The following is a 24707-nucleotide window of genomic DNA, read 5'->3' on the forward strand; positions in this document are numbered from 1 at the left end:
AGAATGGGGGAGGGACTAATAATAGCGGTGGGTCTTCCTTTTTGGATGAAGAGGTTCTGGATCCAGAGAATGGTGCTGGTTGCAGAACACCGTGCGTGTACAGAAAGCCATTGACTTGCACACTTCAAAATGGTGGAAATGGTAAATTGGATGTTAAGTGTATTTTACTACCGAAAGAGAGACAGAAACAGAGAAAGAGACAGAGAGAGACAGAGAGAGGGAGAGAAATAATCATCTGGGGAATATTGTAAAAACGTACATTCGAAGTCTCAGCCTCCGGAAGGCCCGGTTGAGTATTTAGTCAAGGTGCCCAAATGCCCGCTGCCCAAAATGTGGCCTATGTACCAGCGTCATCAAGCAAGACCACGTGGGTGCTTGGTGGGAATGAAGAATCTCAGGCCATGGGTGGCTCAGTCGGTTGAGCGTCCGACTTCAGCTCAGGTCATGATCTCGAAGTTCGTGGTTTGGGAGGCCTGCGTCCATCCGGCTCTGTGCTGACAGCTCAGAGCCTGGAGCCTGCTTCACATTCTGTGTCTCCCCTCTCTCTGCCTCTCTCCTGCTTGCGCTCTGTCTCTCTGTTCCTCAAAAAAATGAATAAACATTAAAAAATTAAAAACAAATTAGAAATAGAATTACCACGTTGTCCCTCAATCCCATTTCTGGATATATATCCAAAGACAATGGTCACTGTTGCAAAGAGATATCTGCACTCCCATGTTTACTGCAGCATTATTCACCACGGCCAAGACGTGGAAACCACCTAAGTGTCCGTCAAGGGATCAACGACAAAAGAAAACGTAGGGCATATATACATAATGGAATATTATTCAGCTGTGAGGAAGGAGGAAATCCTAACACGGGTGACACTGGAAGGCATTATCCTGAATAAGATAACATAGGCACGGAAAAACAAATACTGCACGATCTCATATGTAGGTGGAATCTAAAAAAAGTCGGACTCCTAGAAGCAGAGAGTGGAAGGGTGGTCACCGGAGGCAGTGGTCGGGGGAGAGGGTGGAGAAAAGGGGAGAGGTTGGACAAAGTGTACATGAGCTAAATAGGTGACTCAAGTTCACAATACCATAGTGTGTAATTGAAGCTTGCGAAGACAGTAGGTCATAGATCATTAGCCTTCTCACCACACGCACAAAGGGTAACTGTGAGGTGACAGACGTGTTAATTAGCTTGATTGTAGGGATCACTTCACAATGTGTTCATATGTCAAATAATCATATTGTACACCTTGACTGTATACACTTTTTGTTTGTTAATCATACTTCAATAAAGCTGGAGAAACATAAATGATGGGGGGGAAGCTGTCTCTCAGTTTTCAAGTATTACTTGTGTAAGAACGAAATGTATAAAATGATAGAATAAATATGAGTATTATATACTGTATGTTACTTCATGAATACCTCTATCAACATATATACATATGTATATGTATATGCACACACACATCTATATCTATCTAATATCATCATCCTCCTCCTCCTCAAAATTCTGCAATGAATTCACACCTTGGCAGTCAGCCTCCAAGGTGACCCTCAGCGACCCAATCTCCCCCACTGGAATTCACAGCCTTGAGCTCCTGCTTCCACAGTGAACAGGGCTGAGCTGGTGTAATGGAAAGGGTATTGTGTAAAAATGATGGTGTGTCCAAGGCTAGGTCATCACAGACATTCTGGCTTCCATCCCCGCTATCTCTGAGATTGCTCCTTGGGGAGAACCCAGAGAGGTTATCAAGGCCACCTTGTGGAGAAGACAATGTGGCAAGGAACTGAAGCCTTGTGTCAATAGCCAGGGAAGAACTGAGGCTTCCTGCCAACAGTTTGACGGTCATGTGAGTGAGCCAGCCTGGAAACAATCCTCCTATCTCCAGACGGTGCCCTGTCTACGTCTTGATTACAACCTGAAGAGCCAACCAGCTGAGCTGCTCCTGGATTCTGGACCCACAGAAACTGTGAGATGACAAATCCTTATCGATGCTTTATGCCACTATAGTATATTGATACACACCTAGATTTAAATCCAACATTTAAAAAAAATTTTTTTTTTTTACATTTATTTATTTTTGAGAGACAGAGGGAGACAGAGCGTGAGCAGGGGAGGGGCAGAGAGAGAGGGAAAGAGGGAGACACAGAATCCGAAGCAGGCTGCAGGCTCTGAGCCGTCAGCACAGAGCCCGATGCGGGGCTGGAACCCACAAACCATGAGATCGTGACCGGAGCTGAAGTTGGATGCTCAACTGACTGAGCCACCCAGGCGCTGCTAAAGTCCAACAGTCTCACAATGGCCCCCCATTATTCCTCTCATCGTCATTATCCACTATTCTCTGAATCGCTCACTCTGTTATAATCCCATTGGCCTCCTTGATGGAAGCAAGGCCTTTCCTTGCTGTCCTGTCTGCTAGGAGATGCACCCCCCACAACTGTCTGCAGGGCTCACTCTCTCGCCTGCTTCAGGTGTTTGCTCAAATGTCACCTCCTCAAGGTCACCGTCCCTAATGGTTCTGGCTGGAAGAGCCCAACTACCCCAGTCATTCCCTGACTCTGCTCTATTGCTTTATAGCCCCAGGACCAGCTATATAATAATTTTTGGGTCCCAGAGCAAAATGAAAACGCAGACCCCTTGTTCAAAAATTGCTAAGCGTTTCAGGACAGTCACAATGAAGCACTCAACCCACGTGAGGCCCTGAGCCACTATACAACTCACACGCCTACAAAACGAGCATTGCCTAGCACCTAGCCCTGCCTGACATTATACATCTCTTGGTTTATTTGTTCGTTGTCTTTCTTCCCAACTAGAACATGAGCTCTAGGAGGGCAGGGAACCTTGTTTTGTTCACAGCTGAGTTTTCAACGTCAAGGGCATTGCCTGGCACATCACTGGCATTCGATACAGATTTAATGATTAAGCAAATAAAAACAATGAAAGAAGCCTGTCCCTGAAGGAGAGAGAGTACCTCAGAAGAGGACCCATGGAATGGGAGAACATTTTTCCAAATCATATATCTGATAAAAGGTTTGTAACCTAGAATATATATAGAATATTTGGCACGCCTGTCTGGCTCAGTTGGTGCAGCATATGACTCTTAATCTCCGGGTCGCGAGTTCAAGCTCCACGTTGGGCGTGGAGCCTACTGAAAAAAAAAAAAAGAAAGAAAGAAAGAAAAAGAAAAAAATAATACTTAGAACTCAGGGTGCCTGGCTGGCTCAGTCAGTGAAGCATGCAACTCTTGATCTTGGGGTTGTGAGTTCGAGCCCCATGTGGGTGTAGCGATTACTTACAAGCAAAAACTTAAAAAAAAAGAAGGAAACAAGAAAAACTTGTACATGGATGTTTATTACAGCATTATCCATAATAGCCAAAAGGTGGAACTAACTAGATAATATCTAGAACCAACTTGATAATATCTATCAACTCATAAATGAATAAACAAAATGTGAAAGGAAATTCTGACACACTTTACAACATGGATGAACCTTGAAAACAGTTTCCTACATGAAATAAGCCAGACACACACACACAAACAAATATTATATCATTCCACTAATATGAGGTATCTGAAATAGTCAAAGCTGTAGAAACAGGAAGTAGAATTTTGGCTGCCAGGGGCTAAGGGAGGGGAAGTGGGGAGTTACTGGTTAATGGGTATAAAGTTTCTGTTTGAGATGATGAAAAAGTCCTGAAGACAGATGGTTGTGATGGTTGCACAACACTGTGAATGTACTTAATACCCCTGAATTGCACACTTAAAATTGTAAAAGGGCAAAATTTATGTTATGTATATTTAACCACAATAAAAAATCTAGAGAAAATCCATGTTTAATGGTGAAACATCGAAAGCTCTTTATTTGAAGTCGAGAACAAGACAGGGATGTCCCCTTACCACTGCATTCTGTGCTGTTCTGAGTAAGGCAAGTAAAAGAAAAAAAAAAGTGTAAGAATTGAAGAGAAAGAGGGGAGCCTGGGTGGCTCAGTCGGTTGAGCGTCCGACTTCAGCTCAGGTCACGATCTCACGGTCCGTGAGTTCGAGCCCCGCGTCGGGCTCTGGGCTGATGGCTCAGAGCCTGGAGCCTGCTTCCGATTCTGTGTCTCCCTCTCTCTCTGCCCCTCCCCCGTTCATGCTCTGTTTCTCTCTGTCTCAAAAATAAATAAAACGTTAAAAAAAAAATTAAAAAAAAAAAAGAATTGAAGAGAAAGAAATAAAACTGCCATTAATCACAGATATGATTATGTATCTAGAAGATCCAAAGCTTCCAAAAGAAGCTCCTGATAAAATGTCAGAATTAATGACGGAATCTAGAAAGGTTGCTGGATACAAAACCAATATACAAATATCAACTGTACATTTTTTTACCTGTGGGTTGGAGGTGCCCAAGACCACCCAAAGTTTGGAAATTCACTAGGACTCATGGAGCTCAGCACAGAGTTGTATTCATGGCTAAACTTTATTACAACAATGTAGGATCATGAGGGGGAAAAGTCACAGGCTGAGACTGGAGGAAATCACATGCAGGTTTCCTCATTCTCTCTTCCTCTCATGAGGATCATACAGAACTCACTCTTTCCCCAAACAAAAGTGCAGCACAATGTGCATGCTGTTTTTGCCCAAGGAAGCCCATCAGAGACTCGGCACCCAAGGTTTTATTAACGACTGATCATGTAGGCACCTTCTGCCTAGCACATACCAAAATTCCAGACTCCCAGAAAGAAAGCAGGAATTCAGCATTAACCATATGGTTTGCACAATCCAGGCACAGTGAGCCACTCAGAATATTTCAGCAACCAAGTCCCCAGACACCAGCCCAAGGCAAACTTGCAAGCAGAATAGCTGATTTGGATGGATCTACTTTGTTAACCATTTTCTGTACAACTAACAAAGTTTTAAAATAAAAATTTAAGTAAATATGACTCACAATATTTATAAATATCCAGCAAGGGGAAATAAATCTAACCAAATATGTGCAAAACCTCTTCCAGAAAACCTGTAAAACCTTATTTAGAGACCTGAAAGAAAATCTAAAACAGGGAGATATATACCATGTTCATGGACTGGGAATGAGTGGGATGGAAGATTTAAGGAGAATGAAGAATGTTTGGGTGGGGCACCTGGGTGGCTCAGTCAGTTGAGTGTCTAACTCTTGATTCCAACTCAGGTCATGATCTCACGGATCATGAGATCAAGCCTCACGTTGGGCTCTGCACTGACAGCAAGGAGCCTGGCTGGGATTCTCCTCTCCCTCTCTTTCTACTGCTGTCCACCCTTAAAATAAATAAATAGGGGCACCTGGGTGGCTCAGGCAGTTGAGCGTCCAACTTCGGCTCAGGTCATGATCACACGGTCTGTGGGTTTGAGCCCCGTATTGGGTTCTGCGCTGACAGCTCAGAGCCTGGAGCCTGCTTTGGATTCTGTGTCTCCCATTCTCTCTGCCCCTCCCCCACTTATGCTCTGTCTCTGTTCTCCGTCTCTCTCTCAAAAATAAGTAAACATTGGGGCGCCTGGGTGGCTCAGTTGGTTAAGCGACCGACTTCGGCTCAGGTCATGATCTTGCAGTTTGTGAGTTCCAGCCCCGTGTTGGGCTCTGTGCTGACAGCTCAGAGCCTGGAGCCTAATTCAGATACTACATCTCCCCATCTCTCTACCCCTCCCTGCTCACACTGTGTCTCTGTCTCTCAATAATAAATAAACGTTAAAAAAATTTTTTTAAATAAGGAAACATTTAAAACATTAAATAAATAAGTAAACTAAAGAAAAATGTTTGGATGTTTGGGTCATTCTTTTTCCACATTCCTTTCCTCTCCCAATGTGGAGATGGTGGCAGTGGGAACAAAGAGATGGGCAGAAGTGACAGTCAACTCAACAGATCTGCATATTTGCTCAATAGCACCGATCTCAACCATGTCAGTGATTGTAACTATCTCCTTATAGCTTTGTTTCCTACAGAGATAAAAACCTCTGGATGAATGGATGCATGGGTGGGTGGATGGATGGGGAGAGAGAGAGAGGGAGAGAGACCGAGAGAGAGAGGTGTGTGTGGGTGCAGGGGGTTGAATCGATGATGTGGTAAAACAGTGACGCCCCCAAAGACATCTGCAGTTCCCAGAACGCGGGTATTACTTTTTATGGTAAGAGATAGGGTTAAGGTAAGGGTTTTGAAAGGAGGACCTTATCCTGGATTATCCTAGGTTTGTGGGAATATTTTACAGCAGCCACAGAAAACTACTATAGACAGCTGATTAAGTGGATTGGATCAGTGGGAAAGTGGGTGGTTAAACTGATGGATGGATTGTAGAATAAACGGGAAGAGGGAATTGAGAGAATGGCTCAAAGAATGAAAGAACATAGAGTTGGGGGGTTATGCCTGGGTGGCTCAGTCGGTTAAGCGTCTGACTGTTGGTTGAGGCTCAGGTCATGATCTCACAGTTCATGGGTTTGAAGCTTGGGCTCACAGAACCTCGGGCTCTGTGGTGATGGTGTGGAGCCTGCTTGGGGTTCTCTCTCCCTCTCTCTCTGCCCCTCCCCCTCCCCCCTCAACATAAATAAATACACTTTGAAAAGAAGAAAAAAAGAACACAGAGCCGGATGAATGGAGAGCTGAATGGATGGATGGAGCTTGGAGAGCTGGAAGAATATCTAAACAGATGATATTTGGACAGATAGGCAGGTGGGTGGGCGGGAGGGTGAATACCTAGTTGGATAAATGCGTAAAGGCAAGAACGTATGCACAGATGAACAGACGGGGCAGGTGGAAGTTTGGATGGGTATCTGAGGAGGGAGCCTGGCATGTGGGAAAGAACAACATTTTAGAGTCAGACAGACCTATGGTCTGGCCCCAGCTCCTTCAGTCTGTTGCTCAGCGACATCGGGTAAGTGTGGTAGCCGAGGTGGCTCTCCCTAGAAGAAAGATCTTGGTCAACTGTGAAGAGTGCCTTGGGAGGACAGCCCCCAGCTGCCCTAAGTCACTAGTTTGTTTGGATCCAGGTCGTGTTCTCTTCTGGCAGCCCCCAACCCCGACTAATCATCAGGGGTGGGGTTGGGATGGGGGGAAGGAGGGTACTAGGGCCTGGCCACTCCCACCCAATGCGGGCTCCTCTAATGTGATCTTTTTCTTTTTTAATTGAGCTAAAATTCACATACCACGACATTCACCGCTTCAACCATCGTTGTAAAGAGTATAATTCAGTGGCATTTAGTACACACTGTCTTGCAACCGTGTCTTCTCTATGCGGTTTCACATGTTTATCACCCCAAAAAGAAGTGATTAAGCAATCACTCCCCATTTGCCCCTCCCTCCAGCCCCTGGTAACCACCAACCTACTTTCTGTTTCTAGGGATCTGGGAGGAGAAATCCTTGCCCCTCCCCTCCCCTGGTGGCTGGCTGAGATTTCTCAGAGCTGAACGGCCTGAAGCTCTTTCTACCCTCACCTTCCTTCCCCCTCATCTTCCACAGGGGGCCTACCAACTTCCCAGCTCTGTTCCCTGCCCCCTTTATCTTTTGCTGGCATTGTCCCCAATAAATCCCTTGTATTGCCAGCACCATCACAACACTTGCTTCTCGAAGGACCCAACACACAGCAAGATGTTCTGAGCTCCAGGCATCTATGAATGTGAAGCAGTGAACTGTGAAGCAGTCCAACTTCTCAGAAATCCTGAACGTGGGGCGCCTGGGTGGCTCAGTCGGTTAAGCGTCCGACCTCGGCTCAGGTCATGATCTCATCGTTTGTGAGTTCGAGCCCCATGTCGGGCTCTGTGCTGACAGCTCGGAGCCTGGAGCCTGCTTCCGATTCTGTGTCTCCCTCTCTCTCTGCCCCTCCCCTGCTCACGCTCTGTCTCTGTCTCTCTCAAAAATAAATAAACATTAAAAAAAAATTAACAAATAAAAAAGAAATACTGAATGCAATTTGGAGGACCCGACAACATTAACGCCTAATTGTAGACAGCCCTGTGGCAGAAGGGGACTCTCACAGACTCACTCCTGAACCCTCACAAGCATGTGAGCAGGGCACCATTATGATCCTTGCTTTGACAGATGAGGTCTCTTGCTCTGGCAGCTTCCCCGGTCTAGGAAAAAACAATCCTCAGCACCAACTAGAAGCAGTTTCCTAAACTCGAAAGTGCAATGTCATTCTCACCCAGAGGAAGGCCATGTGCAGCCTTTTCCCCTCAGCCAAGCCTGGCTAGCACTCTTTTCCGGAAGGATCCAGAATAGTCCAGGACCCCCAGCCTGCAAGTGGACAGTGGGAGGGGCCTATCTGCAAGTTGAACGTAGCCCACCGGACTTGAGGTGCCCCACTCCTGTCCACTCAGCAGACGTCCTGAAGATGTCACACAGCCACCATGGGGACACCAGTAAGCCCGGCTTCTGTGCCAGTCCAGAGAGGTGCAGAGAGGTGGGTACTGGGGCCCAGAGTGGGGAAAAGTGTTGCCTTGGGTCACCTGGAGGTTAGCATCTTGGAGAGACGAGTGGGAATCAGGCACAGGCAGGGCTGGGGCATGGAGTGGGGACGAAGAGTTACCAGCAGAGTGGACACCAGGTAGCATTCGGTCCTCCCTCCCCTGTGCTCCTTCAGCAAAGCGTCCACTAGGGCGCATGTCACCTGCACACAGGGAGCCCCTTGAGGGCAGGGGCTGGATCGGATTCATTCCTGAGAGCCCAGGGACTTCAGGGGAATGTTCACTGAGTAAATGAGAGAGTGAACAAAGGATTCAGGAGGAAGATACTGAGTCAGTGGTTGGAACAGCCACCACTCCCCCCAGAGGAGGGGACCAGCAGGAGAGGCACTTGGGGCCTGGGGCAGGGTGGGACCTTGTTAGTTTCATGCCTCTAGTTTTTCTCTGCTTGTGCACTGCAGTCTCTCTAGTGTCCGGAAAAGCGGCTGGCACACAGTGGGTCCTCGATCAATATTTGCTCAATGGCACACACACACACACACACACACACACACACACACACAAAACCAGCAACCACCAACTGCCCCCCCCCCAGGAACTCTGATCCCCCTCCTGCCATGGGCAGCTATGCTACACCCCCAGGAGAAGCAGCCCCCCACCCAGCAGTAACCAGAGCAAAGGCTGACCACGCCTCTTTTTTCCTCTCTGATCCGCACACAAACTCTCAGATAAAGGCAATGCTGACCTCAGCTGCCTCTTAGAAACACAAACCTGTCAGATGCTGTTCTGAGCACCTTAAGCGGACTGACACGCAGATCCAGCCCCCCAGGACTCTGAAGTCGGCACCCCATTTCACAGATGAGGAGGCCAAGGTGCGGAGAGACAGGCCATTTGCCCAGGTCACGTCGACAGCAAGAAGCAGAGGCGGGGATACAAACTCAGTGGTAAACAAACATTTAACCTAATACGTTTTAAAGACCTGGTTGGCTTTATCAGGTGGCTGATGAATGGGGCAGCGTCCCATCCAGCAAGTAGAGGGGAGCTCCGGCTCCGGGAAAGGAAAGGTTTTTTGTTTTTTTTTAATTTTTTTTTTAACGTTTATTTATTTTTGAGGCAGAGAGAGACAGAGCATGAATGGGGGAGGGTCAGAGAGAGGGAGACACAGAATCTGAAACAGGCTCCAGGCTCCGAGCTGTCAGCACAGAGCCCGACGCGGGGCTCGAACTCACGGACCGCAAGATCGTGACCCGAGCCGAAGTCAGCTGCTTAACCGACTGAGCCACCCAGGCGCCCCACGGAAAGGTTTTTAAAGGTAGCTAGGGAGTGGAAACAAAAATTATTAGCAAAGAATGCATCATTTTAGGCAAGGTTGTCCTCCTAAGGGGGATCAAAGAGTCTATCAGTAAATTTCCTAGGGCTAACCAGGAAATTCCAGGTTGACTAGTTAAATGTTACCACCTGGGGGGGGGGGGGGGCAGGGAGGCTAAGCCTGCACCTGGGTTGGGTATTGAGCCTTGGTTTGTTGACTTCGGCCCTTTACATAAGTGACTCCATTTTGGGCCTGCGTTTTTGTTTGTTTGTTTGATGTTTTAATGTTTATTTATTTTTAAGAGAGAGAGAGAGCGAGCATGAGCGGGGAAGGGGCAGAGAGAGAGTGAGACACGGAATCGGAACCAGGCTCTGCGCTGTCAGCCCATGGCCCGACGCAGGGCTCGAACCCAAGAACCGTGAGATCATGACCTGAGCCGAAGTCGGACGCCTGACCGACTGAGCCACCCAGGCGCCCCTGGGGCTGTGGTTTTCTTACTACCACCAGGAAGTCTGTCTCCAGAGCAATATTATGGCCTCTATTTTACAGATTGAAGAAACCAAAGCTTCCTCACTGTGGGAGACAGAATAATGATCCCTAAAATGTCTACATCTTTAAATTTTTATTTATTTTTGAGACACAGAGAAAGAACATGAGCAGGGGAGGGGCAGAGAGAGGCAGACACAGAATCATAAGCAGGCTCCAGGCTCTGAGCCCTCAGCACAGAGCCCGACGTGGGGCTTGAACTCACGGACCGCGAGATCATGCCCTGAGCCGAAGTCGGACGCTCAACCGACTGAGCCACCCCGGCGCCCTTAACATGTCTACATCTTAATCTCCAGGACACCTGACTACGGTACCTTACACGCAAAAAGGACTTTGCGCACGTGATTCGGTGAAGGGCTTTGAGGTGAGATTATCCTGGATTATGTGGATGAGCCCAATGCAGTCATGGGGTCGTCAGAGTCGGAGAAGGGGACGTGATGACAGAGCAGATGTTGGAACGAGGCGCTCTGTAGATGGAGAAAGGGGCCACAAGCCAAGGGGTGTGGCTGCCTATGGAGCCTGGAAAAGGCAGGAAAATGGACTCTCCCCTGGAGCCTCCAGAGGAACCAGCTGCACTGATGTCTTCTGACCTGCAGACCTGTGAGCTACCAAATTTGTGTTGTCCTGAGCCCCTAAATTTGTGGCGCTTTGTGACAGCAGACGTTGGAAGCTCATACAGGCAGTCAGCTCTTAAGGGGGCAGAGATGGGATTCGAACTCAAGTCTGGCCGAGTTGAACGCTCCGGGCTGTCTCTTGGAAGTGCGAAGCTTGGAATTATTCCAGATTTTTCCCCCCTCAGGGTCACGGGCAGTGCCTGGCACTCAGGTGTGTCAATGGTTTTTATTATTACACCTCCTTCCTGTCTGCACAGTGTCCGTTCCTCCATCTGCTCTGCTCAAGAACCTTCCATGGCTCCCCATTACCCTCAGGATAATGTCCAGGCCCTTTATGGCAATGGAGAACTTTGGGGCCTGGCTCATGTCTCCTAGTGGGTCTACACTGTACAACCCAGCAGACAAAGGCACTCGACCCTCATGGGCTAGGTCTCAGGGGCCACCTGGATTCTACTGAGAAAGCCTTCCTGAAGCTTGAAAACTTGCACACAGCCTCCTTCTACGTATAGCTTGTGAGAATCTCCTGACCTTCCTTCACAGCCAGAACACTCTGGACACCATTTCTAGTCAGCACCCCCTCCTCCAGGGGCCACCGTACCCTGTGTTACCTTCATTATCGTACCTGCATCCTCCTTTTCGGGTCCCAGTGTGCCTGCCCTCCAGCCGGAAAAGCCACTGTGGCCAGGGGCGCACTCTCCATGGGTTGATGGCTTCTGGCCTCAAGGAATGTTCTGTCTGTCTCATCTGTGCTCTGGAGGAAGCCGACAGCCTGAAGTTCCAGCGGCTGGGGTCCTAGAAACACAACAGTACCAGCAAGAAAAGGTGGGTCTCAGACTCTTAAGTCCACAAAGACGCAGGGTCAGTGGAATACTATTTGGCCACAGAAAGGGATGCGGCGTTGACGTGTGCTACAACGTGGACAAAACTCAAAAAACATAGGAAATGTCCAGAATTGACAAATCCATAGGGACAGAAAGCCATTTGGTTGTGGCCAGGGGCTGAGGACAGGAGGTGATGGCGAGGGCCTACGCTTGATGCGTGGAGAGTTTTCTTCCGGGGTGGTGAAAAAGTTCTGGAACTAGATAGAAGTGGGGGTTGCACAACCTTGGGAATGTACCAAACGCGACTGAATGGTTCACTGTAAGATGGTTAATTTTATGTTTTGTGAATTTTGCCTCAAATTGAACAAAAAGAGGTGGGGTGCTGAGGGAGAAGAGAGCTGGAACTTCTGGGTCTGAGGGAGGAGGGGTCGGGGATCTGGAGTCCTGGGTCTAAGGGAGGAGGGGCTGGGGCCTGGGCTCCTGGGTCTGAGGGAGGAGGGCCTGGGGGCCTGATCCTAGGTCTGAGGGAGGAGGGGCTGGGGGCCTGATCCTAGGTCTGAGGGAGGAGGGGCTGGGGGCAGGACTCCTGGGTCTGAGGGATAAAGGGCTGGGGGTCTAGATTCCTGGGTCTGAGGGAGGAGGGGCTGGGGGCCTGGACTCCTGGGTCTGAGGGAGGAGGGGCTGGGGGTCTGGACTCCCGGGTCTGAGGGAGGAGGGGCCGGGGTTCTGGATTCCAGGGTCTGAGGGAGGAGGGGCTGGGGGGTCTGGACTCCTGGGTCTGAGGGAGGAGGGGCCTGGGGGCCTGGACTCCTGGTCTGAGGAAGGAGGAGGCTGAGAGTCTAGACTCCTGGTCTGAGGGAGGAGGGGCCCGGGGTCTGGACTCCTGGGTCTGAGGGAGGAGTGGCCGGGGGTCTGGATTTCTGGGTCTGAGGGAGGAGGGGCCGGGGGTCTGGACTCCTGGGTCTGAGGGAGGAGGGGCTGGGGGCCTGGACTCCTGGGTCTGAGGGAGGAAGGGTATGGGGGCCAGGACTCCAGGGTCTGAGGGAGGAGGGGCTGGGGGCCTGATTCCTGGGTCTGAGGGAGGAGGGGCTGGGGGTCTGGACTCCAGGGTCTGAGGGAGGAGGGGGCTGGGGTTCAGGATTCTGGGTCTGAGGGAGGAGGGGCCGGGGGTCTGGACTCCTGGGTCTGAGGGAGGAGGGGCTGAGGGGTCTGGACTCCTGGGTCTGAGGGAGGAGGGGCTGAGGGGTCTGGACTCCTGGGTCTGAGGGAGGAGGGGCTGGGGCATGCACTCCTGGGTCTGAGGGAGGAGGTCTTAGAGGACCATGACTTCTGGGTCTGAGGAAGGAGGGGGCTAAGGGCCTGGACCCCTGGGTCTGGGGCAGGGGCTGGGGGACAGGACTCCTGGGTCTGAGGGAGGAGGGGCTGGGGTTCTGGATTCCTGGGTCTGAGGGAGGAGGGGCTGAGAGTCTAGACTCCTGGTCTGAGGGAGGAGGGGCTGAGGGGTCTGGACTCCTGGGTCTGAGGGAAGAGGGGCTGAGGGGTCTGGACTCCTGGGTCTGAGGGAGGAGGAGGGTGGGGGTCTGGACTCCTGGGTCTAAGGGAGGAGGGCCTGGAGACCTAGATTCCTGGGTCCACAGGAAGCAGGAGGAGGCCAGGCCCAAAGGTCTGATCACCAAGAAGGAAGGAAACCAGAAATCTGAGGGTTGCCATGTGGGAGACACAACAGAATGGTCTGGGCAGAGGAAGCAATTGCTTTCGGGGAAGGCTCATCGGATGAGATGTCAACACCAAGGTCTCCCTTCCCACCCACCCTGAGCCTGCCCACCGGGGAATTCCAGCAGCTGTCCAGAGGAAGGGAGAGGGGAAGGCAAGTGAGGGCGAGGAGGCCGGGTCAGCAAGGCCCTACATCCAGCAGCATAAGGACAGAAACTACTCCCAGCACAGAGTCTGACCCGTGGGCCTGGATTCTGAAGTCCCAGAGGAGGTAAGACCTAAAGGTGGGACCCCAGAGGCTAGAAACAAGTGCATGTGTTCTAAATCTTTTTTTTTTTTTAATGTTTATTTTTTGAGAGAGAACACGGGCAGGGGAGGGGCAGAGGGAGAGAGAGAGAGAAAGAGACAGACAGAGGACCTGAAGTGGCCTCTGAGCTGTGGGCACAGAGCCCGATGTGGGGCTCGAACTCACAAACTGTGAGCTCATGACCTGAGCTGAAGTCCGACTCTTAACCGACTGAGCCGCCCGAGTGCCCCTACAAGTGCGTGTATTCTAGAAGGGACTGGGGGCCTGCACGACCAGGTCTTTGAGGGAGGAAGGGTGGGGAGCACTGCAGGCTCAGATTGTGGGTCCTGGGAAGGACAAGGGCTGGGCTCTTGGACGGTGAACTGCTGAAAGCTGGAGGAAGGAAGCTGGGGGCCTCTCGAAGCTAACTAAGGTGGTGCCTGCTAGGTTCTGCGTGGGGAAGTGGCAGTTTGGGGGTGAGGTCCCAGAGAAAGTGGTGGTGAGACCGTCAGACTCCTGACCTGACACTGTCCTGCAGCCTCCCGGGCTGGACTTTGGCTCTGCCACAGCACCACCCAGCTCCACGCCCATCCCCTGCTCCCTTTTCAACCTCTCCCACAGCCCCCAGGCCCAGGACTCGGGAGTGCCAGAGGGAGCGGGTTCAGGACAGGTGAGCGTTCGGGGGAAGCCATGAGGCCAGGCTGGTGGAGGGCTGGCTGGGAGAGGTTGGGAAGCTGGGCTGGGGGAGGCCAGCCTGGAAAAACTGGGAGGTCCGGATGGAAAGACAGTTGTTAAAAGAGGGAAAACGCCTCAGGCTGAGAGCTGGCCTCGGCAGCCCGGACCCTCGCCGACTGTTTCTGCCTGGGAGCCAATGGGGGCCTCAGAGCCAGGAGGCCACCTTCTGATGCATCTGGACCCTTAGGGCAGGTTCCTCACCGGAGAAAGAGAAAGAGAGAGAAAGAGAGAGGTTCGTGGCTCTCTACTTGCCCTGCAGAGCCCGGCATGTGGGGCTACCTGTCTCTGCTGCCTGCTTTCCTGGCCGTCTGGGCTATCACTGGAGTCTGGACTGTGTGAGTGTTAGAGGCAGGATGACCCCTGGGTCTGTGGGAGGAGGGGGCTGGGGGGTCTGGACTCCTGGGTCTGAGGGAGGAGGGGGCTGGACTCCTGGTCTGAGGGAGGAGGGGGGGGGCATCTGGACTCCTGGGTCTGAGGGAGGAGGTCCTGGGGGCAGGACCCCTGGGTCTTAGGGAGGGGGGCCTGGGGGCCTGGACTCCTGGGTCTGAGGGAGGAGGTCCTGGGGGTCTGGACTCCTGGGTCTGAGGGAGGAGGGGCTGGGAGCAGGATCCCAGGGGTGTGAGGGAGGAGGGCGCTGGGGTCTGGACTCCTGGGTCCGAGGGGAGGGAGCTAGAAGTCCCTGTTTCTGTGGGTAACAGAAAGAAAAGGTGTCGTTAAAACCACCTTGATGTGTCCCTGTACTTCAGTTTTGCCCTTGCAGTGGCCAACAGGGCTGTGAACCTCACCGAGGGTTTCCCCTATATCAGGTACTTATGGCGCTGGCGGGGTGGGGGTGGGGGGCTCCGCGGGAGAAGAGGAGGGGGCCCGCGTCCCAGGAGCCCCAGGATGATCCTTCATTTTCCCCAGCCTCTGTGGATCTTACCCCCCTCAGAGCTGCATCTTCAGCCAGCTGCTCAACATGGGAGCTGCTATGGGTAAATATTCTAGCCCTTTCTGTTCGGGCGAGCTCCTCCCAGCCAAGGCTCCCCCCCCCCAGCCCCAGCTTCAACCCAGTAGTCCAAGCCCACACGCGCTCCCCCAGATATGGGGGTTAGGCCCCCCCCACCCCTAGATAGCCGGTCTCTCCGCACCCCCTGCCCTCGGAGTCCGGGTCCGGGGCTCCCGCCCACTTCCCTCTCCTCCCAGCTGCCTGGATCTGCATTATCCGTTACCACCAGCTCCGGGACTTGGGGGTCGGAAAGTGGCTTAACCTGCTGATCCTGTGGACGGGACTCCTGTGTGCCCTGGGCACCTCCGTGGTGGGCAATTTCCAGGTGAGCCCGGCAGGAGGTTCCGACAGTCCAAGTCTGGGACTACAGCTCCCAGCATCCCCCGGGGCCGCTGGCTTCTCGTTGCGGGGGCTCGTCCGCGCATGGCCTTCTGGGACTTGTATTTCTCTTGTGGCCATCGGGTCGGGGTGGAGGGAGGGGTGAGCTCCTCGGCTCTCAGAATAGAGCTCCGCGTGGGAGGCTCTTGGCTTCGTTATTTCACTGAACTCTAGAAGGCTGGGGTAATTGATTGCCATCCCCTGCCCCTGTCCCCTTTTAATGATATAATTACTCGGAGCCACTCATTCTTAGGGTTGCCACAGAGTTGGAGTGTTGGCTCGGTGCGGGGCGCTAGGCTTTTATTGTGTGTGTCTTCATCCATCTCCACAAGAGCCCTACGTGCACCTTTTTTTGGTCAAATCCGACAGAGTTGGTTTTTGTTGTTGTTGTTGTTGTTTTAATCAGCTGGTCCCTGGAGGTCGGAAATGAACCCAGGGGCGCCTGGGTGGCTCCGTTGGTTAAGCCTCTGACTTCAGCTCAGGTCATGATCTCCCGGTTCACAAGTTGGAGCTCCTGCCCTGGGGCTCTGTGCTGACAGCTCAGAGCCTGGAGCCTGCTTCTGTTTTTGTGTCTCTCTCTTTCTCTGCCCCTCCCCCACTCGTTCTCTCTTTCTCTCTCTCTCTCTCTCTCTCTCTCTCTCAAAAATAAAAACATTAGGGGCGCCTGGGTGGCGCAGTCGGTTAGGCGTCCGACTTCAGCCAGGTCACGATCTCGCGGTCTGTGAGTTCGAGCCCCGCGTCAGGCTCTGGGCTGATGGCTCGGAGCCTGGAGCCTGTTTCCGATTCTGTGTCTCCCTCTCTCTCTGCCCCTCCCCCGTTCATGCTCTGTCTCTCTCTGTCCCAAAAATAAATAAAAAACGTTGAAAAAAAAAAAATAAAAAAAAAAATAAAAACATTAAAGAAAAGAAAAGAAATGAACCCAGATTCAGACTCTAGAACCCGCATTCTTCACTGTGAAGTTCAGCAGATAATTGTAGAACAAATAAATGGACAATGGGTTGGAGAAAGCCTATTGATTTATTTTACATTGTTATTTAATTTTACTGGTTTTTTTAAAAAATTTTTTTAATGTTTATTTATTTTTGAGACAGAGAGAGACAGAGCATGAACGGGGGAGGGGCAGAGAGAGAGGGAGACACAGAATCGGAAGCAGGCTCCAGGCTCTGAGCCATCAGCCCAGAGCCCGACGTGGGGCTCGAACTCACGGACCACGAGATCGTGACCTGAGCCGAAGTCGGACGCTTAACCGACTGAGCCACCCAGGTGCCCCTAATTTTACTGTTTTGTCTTGGATTCCAAACCTCTCCAACCTAAAGAAACCACACGGTGTTCAGATAAGAGGTTGCCTCCTTGGGCTTCTTAATAAAAATTCCCAATCACCTCTGCATAGCATTCATTCACTCATTCATTTATTCCTGGGTTCCTCAACTTTAACTTTTTAAAAATACTATATTGCTCTCCTAAGAAGTCTTTTTTAAAGCTTATTTATTTTGAGGGAGGGTGACAGCAAGTGGGGAGGGGCAGAGAGAGGGAGAGAGAGACAGAATCCCAAGCAGGCTTCCTCACTGTCAGTGCAGAGCCTGACCTGGGGCTTGAACTCATGAACCATGAGATCATGGCCGGAGCCTGAAGTCAGACGTGGGGCTTGAACTCATGAACCAGGAGCACATGACCTGAGCTGAAGTCAGACATTTAACTGACTGAGCCACCCAGGCGCACCTCGCCTAAGGGAACTTTTAAAGACATTTCCCCTTGGCTAATGCTTTCTCTTATTAAGCCTTTAGTATTTAGAATATATTAAATAACATACCATATATCTGCAAGCCACAAACCATTGTAATAGTTGAGAATTTTTCATTCTCCAGAAGCAAATTCTTACCCCCCGAGTGGCCATATTAGGCTCCCTGACCCTGGTTAAAAATGAAAGATATACTTCACTAATATTTACTGAGTGTCTGCGATGTGTCAGGCACTGTTTTAGGGACCAAGGCCACAGCAGTGGGCAACAAATTTAAGTGCCTGTCCTCCTCTAGCTGACAATGGCCAACACTCTTTCTTTTATCCTTTTCTTTAATGTTTATTTATATTTGAGAGACAGAGAGAGAGAGAGAGAGAGAGACAGAGCATGAGCAGGGGAGGAGCAGAGAGAGGGAGACACAGAATCCAAAGCAGGCTCCAGGCTCTAAGCTGTCAGCACAGAGCCAGACTCGGGGCTCGAACTCGTGAACTGTGAGATCATGACCTGAACCAAAGTTGGATGCTTAGCCGACGGAGCCGCCCAGGTGCCTGGGTGTGTCAGTTTTCCAACACAGTCTACTGGGTGGATCGAGGACCCCTCCCCCCACGTATGTAGCTTCCTCTCCCCTCTTGTCCCTTTTCTCCCAGCAAAAGAACCAGCTGCCCACGCACCTGACAGGGGCCTTCTTTGCCTTCTTCGTGGGCAACCTGTACTTCTGGATGCAGCATTTACTCTTCTGGTGGATGAAGAGCCTGCCCCAGCCTGGGCCTCCCTGGATCGGGCCACTCCGCCTGGGCCTCTGCAGCCTCTGTACCATCCTCATGGTGACCAGTATCCTCACTGGGGTCGGTGGCAGGGCTGGGGGTTTGTCCATCGGGCTGGGTGTGCGACGTGTGGTGCACAGTGCCCTGTCCTGTCTGGGCCTCCGTCTCCTCAGGAGTTTTTTTTTTTTTTTAATGTTTGTTTATTTTTGAGAGAGAGAAAGGGAGACAGAGCACAAGCAGGGGAGGGGCAGGGAGGAGGGGGTAACAGGGTCCGAAGCAGGCTCCGCGCTAACAGCACGGAGTGAGCAGGGATCTGTCTGGGGAGCCTGCCCTGTGCCGTGCATCATGTTGGCTAAGACTGGAAACTGAGGTTCAGAGAGGGGGAGTGTCTTGGCCAAGACCGGTGATGAAGTTCAATGGCAGAGCTCCAGCAGGCTCTCAAGAGCAGCCCGGGTCTCTTCCCAGCTCCACATCCGGTGATGTCATATTAGCAGCTCCAACTGGCCTTGGTGGGAGTATTTACCACACAGAAATTGGCCAATGCTGTAAATCGTGGCCGGTTGTTAACCATTTACCAACATACCTGGCACCCGGTGAAGACTCTACCCAGCCCCGTGCTGAGTCACCTGAGCCCAGATGCCTTCCGCCAGCACGGCTGCCTCTGGGTGACTCAGGTGACTCTGGGCACTTCAGTCCCCATATATTAAGATGGACTTGTTTTGATCATAGTAACAGTGGTTATTGATAGGCAAACTGCTCTGAGAGAGGGGAGGCTGCAAATTCACCCTTAGGGACTGATCTCCTTGGGGAGGGTGGAATGGAGGCCAGAAGACTGCTGACGTTCGTTGGAAGAGGCTGGAGGGAAACCAGCTGACATCCTGTGTGGTCTGACTTAGGGACAATTGGGCTGCTAATCAGTTTGGCTGCAGGGTCCTTTTTCTGTGGGGCTGGGAGATGGACCATAAAGATGGCCAGCGAGGTGTGATAAGGGCTGGGTGTCTGCAAGGATAGGTCCGAGGACTGACAGATTCTGAACTGGTCTTGCAGAAGGAGCTACTTTGGGCAACACTGCAGGTGCGTGTAGAGGGTGGAGAGAGACCAGCTCACGGATGAGGCTGCTGGCGGGGCGGAGATGAGGATCTCCAGTGCTACTGTGAGGCTTGAAAGGCTTGGGTTTCTGCCCAGGGGCAATAGGGAGCCATGGGGAGCTGATGAGCAGGGGAGAAACAAGGTCAGTTCTGGGGGTAACCACCCTGTGTTCGGGTGCTCCCACCTCTCCTTTGCTCTAAGATTCATGGGGTCAGGGGTGACGTCAGCCTTGTTCAGGGTCTAAAAATCCTTCAGTGAACGGAATAATGCCTAAACCGATCTAGGGGCAGTGAGAGAGTGCTAGCTTATGTGAGAAGCAAGAAAGTTGTTGCAGGGAGTTGGGTGAGGGGGTGTCCCAGAAAGCGAGATGCCTCTCTGCTAGGCTGAGCTCGGAGTGTGCTTGGGCTGGCAGAAGAAGGTTTTCAGGGGGCGCCTGGCTGGCTCAGTCAGTGGAGCATGTGCCTCTTGCTCTTAGGGTTGTGAGTTCGAGCCCCACACTGGGTATAGAGTTTACTTGGAAGGAAAGAAGGGAAGAAGGGAGGGAGGGAGGGAGGGAGGGAAGAAGAAAAAAAGGTTTTTAGGAGCAGGGGACTAAGAAGCTGGAGACAGGACAGGACAGCCCAGGACAGAGGTGGGCAAGAACCAACAGCACAAGCCTTGGGGTGACCAGCTGGCCATGAGGAGGGGGAGGGGAGGGGCAGGGGCGAGGGTGATTCTCCAGGGTCCGCTAGGCATGTGAGTGGGTGGCAGGGCTGTCACCGGGTGGGGACACCAGGAAGAGGAAGAAGATATTTCAGGAGGTGACTGGGAGGGGCCCTAGGGCTGTGGGTGGTTGGGGAAGAAAGTCGCCAACGTAGCCTGACGCTGGCACCCGGGGTTGGGGGGATCTTTAGCAAACGCTGCCTATTTGAAGGGAGAAGCGACTGGGAGCTGCTTGTCTGGCTGGGCAGGTGGGGAGATGGTGAGGGTGGAGCCTCAATGGCGTCAGCAAAGGCCAAGGATGAGAGAAACTTTGTTCTGCAATGTCGGAAATGCGACAGGAGCGGGAGGAACCTACGGGCCACAGCCCGAGAGAGGCACAGAGGTCGGCGGGCATTCACCGAGAGTCTGTCGCGGGAGGGTGCGGGGTCCTCTCTGCTCGGCGTGGCCCTTGACCCCAGCGTGAAGTGGTCGTCCTCCACTCCTGGCTGCTGCGCTCGGCCTCCGCCGCCTGCGAGTGGGCCGTGGCCATGCTGCTGTTCACGCTCTTTGGCCTGTTTGCTGTGGACTTCTCCGGCCTGGACGGCTGCACCCTGACCCTCCGGCCGGGCCCCAGCCTCAGCTCCCCACCCGCCTCCCCGCTCTCCCTGCAGATCCCCCTGTGAACGGCAGTCCGCTCGGCGTGGTCTGACCCCGGTGCCGCGATCGATCGCGGCCACCCGGGAAGTGAGAGGCCAAGGCCAGCCAGCCATCCCTGCTCAAGGCTATTTATTATTATTATTATTAATTTTTTTTTTTTTTTTTTTTTTTGCCGCCGGCGGAATCAGAGACACGGACGCAGGCAGGGTCACGCGAAACCAGAATTCCTTCCGGAGAGCAAATCCGTACAGAAGGTTGTTGAGGGAAGGGGAGAACCGGGGAAGGGGGGGCCCGGGAAGGAGGAGTTGGGGAACACAGGGACAGATGGCCCTCTCCGTCGGGATCTGCTAAGCCACCCCAACCAGCCCCCGTCCCTCCCCCACCCCGCCCCGCAGAGAGATTGATCAATAAATAAAATAATAAATTAATCAATAAATAAAATAGAAACAGCTCCCCCCCCTCAGTCCCCCCTAGAACCACCCCCCATTGGGCACGGCCCCCTGAGCCCCATCCCTGCGGGGCAAGGCCGGGTTTGTTGTATCTCTCCCCTCCCTACATACTCCTTGGGCCCTATTTACAGATTCACAGTTGGGGGGCAGGGAAGGGGGGTGGAGGGGGCTCCCCTCCTTCCCCGGCCCCCTGGGGTCAGGGCAGAGGAGTCCCGTTGGTGGCCAGGAGCTTCTTGTCCTTAGCGGGGCCTCGGCGGGGAGAGCCGCTCAGCTCTGGGTCTGGGCGGCCAGGCGGGGGCTGCAGGCTTCTGGGTGAGGTACCAGCAGGCCGAGTCTGGGCCCCGTTCTTCTCGTCTGTGAAGGAGGAAGCAGTCTGGCCTCAGTACCTTCACGGCTGCCAACCCCCAAGGAACGTGCTCCGGCAGCCGCACGGGGCTGGAAGCCTGGGGAGACGGTTGCCGGGAGGACACATCTGCAGCCGGACCTGGCGATCTCAGGAAGGCAGGTCACACATCCTGGGCCCCTCCAAGCTGTGTGACTGTGGGAACTGGGCCAAATGAGTCCCTGTGAGAGCCGGCGGCCCACTCTCAGGAGGCGTCCTCACAGACTCTGGCTAGGACGCTATTCGCTAAGGGACAGCCTGTCGCAGCAGCAGCAGCAGCTCAGATTTGGGGATGACAGCCAGAGGTCCCCTTTCCTTCCTCCCAACCCTGGTTGTTAGGGAGGACGCTCCTTGGCAATAGGGCCCGGGGGAGCCTACATGGGCCATTTGGGGGTCTGAACAAACCCGGATGGTAGATTCCCCTTCTCCAGAACACACTTCCAGAACTTCTGTCAGCAGAAAGTTCCACTACGCCCGACAATGAGACTACTCATCCTCTTGGGGACCCCTGGAGGTGCCCTCCCTAGCTACGAGGCCTTCTCGGTCAGGATGGCCAGGTTCCCTGGATGGAGCTCACACAAACCGGAGCCCTGGGGGGGCACTCGTTCAGCAGGGGGTCTCCCCTCCAGCCCACAGGATCAAAGAGGGAGACATTGCAGCCCCACCCCCCCACACCTGCCAGGGCCTGCACGGAGGGCTGGTCGTGAGTACTCAGCAGCTGTGCCTGGATGGTCTCCACAACTCGCTTGAACCGACGGCTGGGACCTGGAAGGGGTATGGAGACAGACTGACTTGGGGACCGACCGGGACAAGGAAGGCCCTCCCACCCTGTGAAACCCAGCAAAGGACTCTTCTCTGGGTCTCAACTTCCCCGCCCTGTGTTGGGCATAAAACTAAACTTCGGTCTGCAAAGGGAACTAAGAAAGGTCTGAGTTGAAATAATGATGGGTGCCGTTTTCCACTTAAATAGGTCCTGTTCCTTGTTAGTTTCAAGGTGAGGTCATGTAGAGCCAGAAATGCAAGAAAAGAAATGGGAAGTAAAATAAAATCTTAAAATCGAGGAAGTCCCGTGTATTAGTCTTTAAGGGAAAGGAAAAACAACGCGCCGTCATTCATTTCGGTGATGACACCGCAGTGCTCTGGGGAAGCCTGGTTTAGAAACCCCGAGAGCAAGCTCATCTCCCAGCTGTGACACACTAAGACAGCTCACAAGGCTAGGAAACAGGAGCAGCCCTGGTCACTCAAACTCTTGGTTAGCAGGACTCAGGAACCAAGCTGAACCGGAAGCAAGGCACCTCTGTGGTTTTCGTCTCCTGTGCCAACTCCTGATTAGTGATGGTGGCCTGAAGTTTCTCAGGCTGCACCTGAGCTCAGCGGGAAGAAGTGCAGTGGTCGATTGCTGATGTCTGCTCTGGGTGCAGCAGTGACATTTGACAACGGGCGGGCCATGTCTTTGCCCTTCTGCTGTACTGTCTTAAGGAAGTAGGAAGGGGGCTCTGAACTTCAAGGTCAAGGGCTCGGTTGAGCCCAGCTCTGTCATGGTCTGTAGTATGACTCTGTCAAGTCTGTTTACCTCTAGAGGACTCAGTTTTCTCCTCTGTAAGATGGGTGATTACTAACACCACAAAGGCTGCTGGGAAGCTTCAATGAAATAGTGCAAGGAAAGCATTTGGAACATCATAAATATCCACTAAATGTCAACGAGGAAAGGGGGAAGGAGAGGAGGTAGGGGTCGGAACGAGCAGGGGGCTCACACAGTCAGCACTAGCTGAGCCCCACCTCCTCCTCCTCGCTCTTGCTGCCCTCGTGGGCCACTATCCTATCTCAGCTGTCTTGAGGATCCCAACACCAGGCTGGAGGCAGTGTAGCTGAGGGAAACTTACCGGAGATGAGAGTAAAGGTGACAGAGTAGATGCCACCACCACCGCTGCCATCCCTTCGTGGGGAAGGCTCCGGGCCCTCTGAGGAGCTGATGTCTACCTGGAATCGGACGGGCTTCTGGAAGACGGATGGGCCGCCACTGGCCTTGTACTCGGCCCTGAAGCTGGTCTGTGACAGCACACTGTGACTCAGGCTGGGGATCTGAGGCAGGAGGGGGACAAAAAGAGGGGGTGATTCCAGTGACCTGATTCCAGGGAATGGAGAGCCAACCCTACAACTACTTCTGCCCAAGGAACTACAAGTTCCATCAGCCACTGGGGCAAAGAATAACAGAAAAGCCATTGGGAGCCCCCACTGCCTGCTGGGACTTGTAGTTTTCTTCTCCAACTATAGGCAAGGGTGTAAGGGGAATAGCTGAGCAACTGGATCCCCACATAACAGGACCCTCATATCTACGTGTCAGCCCCAGGCTCCAGAACCACATGACAAACGTCTCCTCCACAAGCACTGCCACATCTGTCTCAAAACCTTTAAGTCCCACTAGCTCCTAGAGCAAAGCACCCCAGGACACAGTAAACCCCTCCTACCTCCCTGCCCCTACAGTGACCAAACCCAACTCTGAATGGAAAGCTACAGATCCCATGAGCCTTAGGAGGAAGCCAGGCTAGAGCTGGGGGGGGGGGGGGGGGAATCTCCCAAGGGCTTCTGGGATTTGGAGTCCTATGCTGCCCAGGACACACGAAGACCCAGGGCCCTCACCGACAGGAAGGCGTGAACAATGTCCGCTTTGATGCTGCTGAGAGGTTTGTCCTTTAGCACAAGGAATATTTGTTCTTCTTTGTCCAAGGAGATGAAATTCCCAAACCAGGAGCGTTTTGCCAACCTGAGTGAAAGGGGATGGTTGGAGGCGGGTCAGGAGGGGGCTAAGGGATTAAATCCCTCCCTCCTTCCTCTCCCTTCCCCGTCAGACTCACTCTGGAGAAGACTCTGGAGTCAAGCTGGACATCTCCTCAGCAGTGGGGACTGGGGGATAGGGAGGGGAGAGTATGGTCAGCACTTGTCCGTCATCCTGGTGTCCAGCACGCAGGCTAGCAATCACCTCCAATCAGAGGTTCCAGACCCCAGCGCCCGCGCACTCACCTCCCAGTAGGTAAACCCCAAATGGCATGCTGACTGATGGTCCTTCCAGGGATGCTGTCCCACCCGTTAGACCACGCCCCCCGAGGGTGGAACTTGCTTGCCATGAGCCAATGGGAAGATGAGCCAGAGCAAGGAAGG

General features: G+C 52.7%; 2 protein-coding genes and 1 long non-coding RNA gene across 14 annotated transcripts in view; 1 reads left to right on the forward strand and 2 right to left on the reverse strand.

The window, feature by feature from the left end:
• On the reverse strand, positions 1–16247 carry LOC144614690 (uncharacterized). Its single transcript, XR_013552666.1, has 3 exons — positions 15673–16247; positions 11490–11659; positions 1–575 (listed from the first exon to the last, which is right to left on the reverse strand). It is a non-coding gene; the product is annotated as an uncharacterized LOC144614690 (long non-coding RNA).
• On the forward strand, positions 13100–22612 carry TMEM150B (transmembrane protein 150B). Of its 10 annotated transcripts, XR_013552663.2 has the most exons (10): positions 13101–13672; positions 14226–14357; positions 14615–14757; positions 15183–15228; positions 15329–15396; positions 15608–15735; positions 18174–18357; positions 20547–20804; positions 20906–20971; positions 21529–22612. XR_013552663.2 is itself a non-coding variant. In XM_078439289.2 (8 exons), exons 1-8 carry the CDS (start codon positions 13416–13418, stop codon positions 20741–20743), a joined length of 1098 nt encoding a protein of 365 aa, XP_078295415.2. In that variant the 5' UTR covers positions 13100–13415; the 3' UTR covers positions 20744–21145. The 10 variants fall into 10 exon arrangements, 7 of the variants coding, with proteins under 7 accessions (XP_078295415.2, XP_078295413.2, XP_078295414.2 ...); XR_013552662.2 differs by having other exon boundaries at positions 20547–20971; XR_013552661.2 differs by lacking the exon at positions 21529–22612 and having other exon boundaries at positions 20906–21145.
• Positions 20846–24707, reverse strand: part of BRSK1 (BR serine/threonine kinase 1) — a 19080-nt gene continuing 15218 nt past the window's right edge. For all 3 annotated transcript variants that reach the window (XM_078439280.2, XM_078439282.2, XM_078439281.2), the window contains exons 15-19: positions 24404–24452; positions 24189–24312; positions 23432–23630; positions 22224–22313; positions 20846–21520 (exon numbers count right to left, since the gene is read on the reverse strand). In XM_078439280.2, the coding sequence (XP_078295406.1) occupies positions 21363–21520; positions 22224–22313; positions 23432–23630; positions 24189–24312; positions 24404–24452 (620 nt within the window). In that variant the 3' untranslated portion in view covers positions 20846–21362. The remainder of the gene's footprint in view (positions 21521–22223; positions 22314–23431; positions 23631–24188; positions 24313–24403; positions 24453–24707) is intronic.

Source organism: Panthera onca, chromosome E2 (assembly GCF_046562875.1).
Source record: "Panthera onca isolate mPanOnc1 chromosome E2, mPanOnc1 haplotype 2, whole genome shotgun sequence".
In the NCBI taxonomy this organism is placed as follows: domain Eukaryota; kingdom Metazoa; phylum Chordata; class Mammalia; order Carnivora; family Felidae; genus Panthera; species Panthera onca.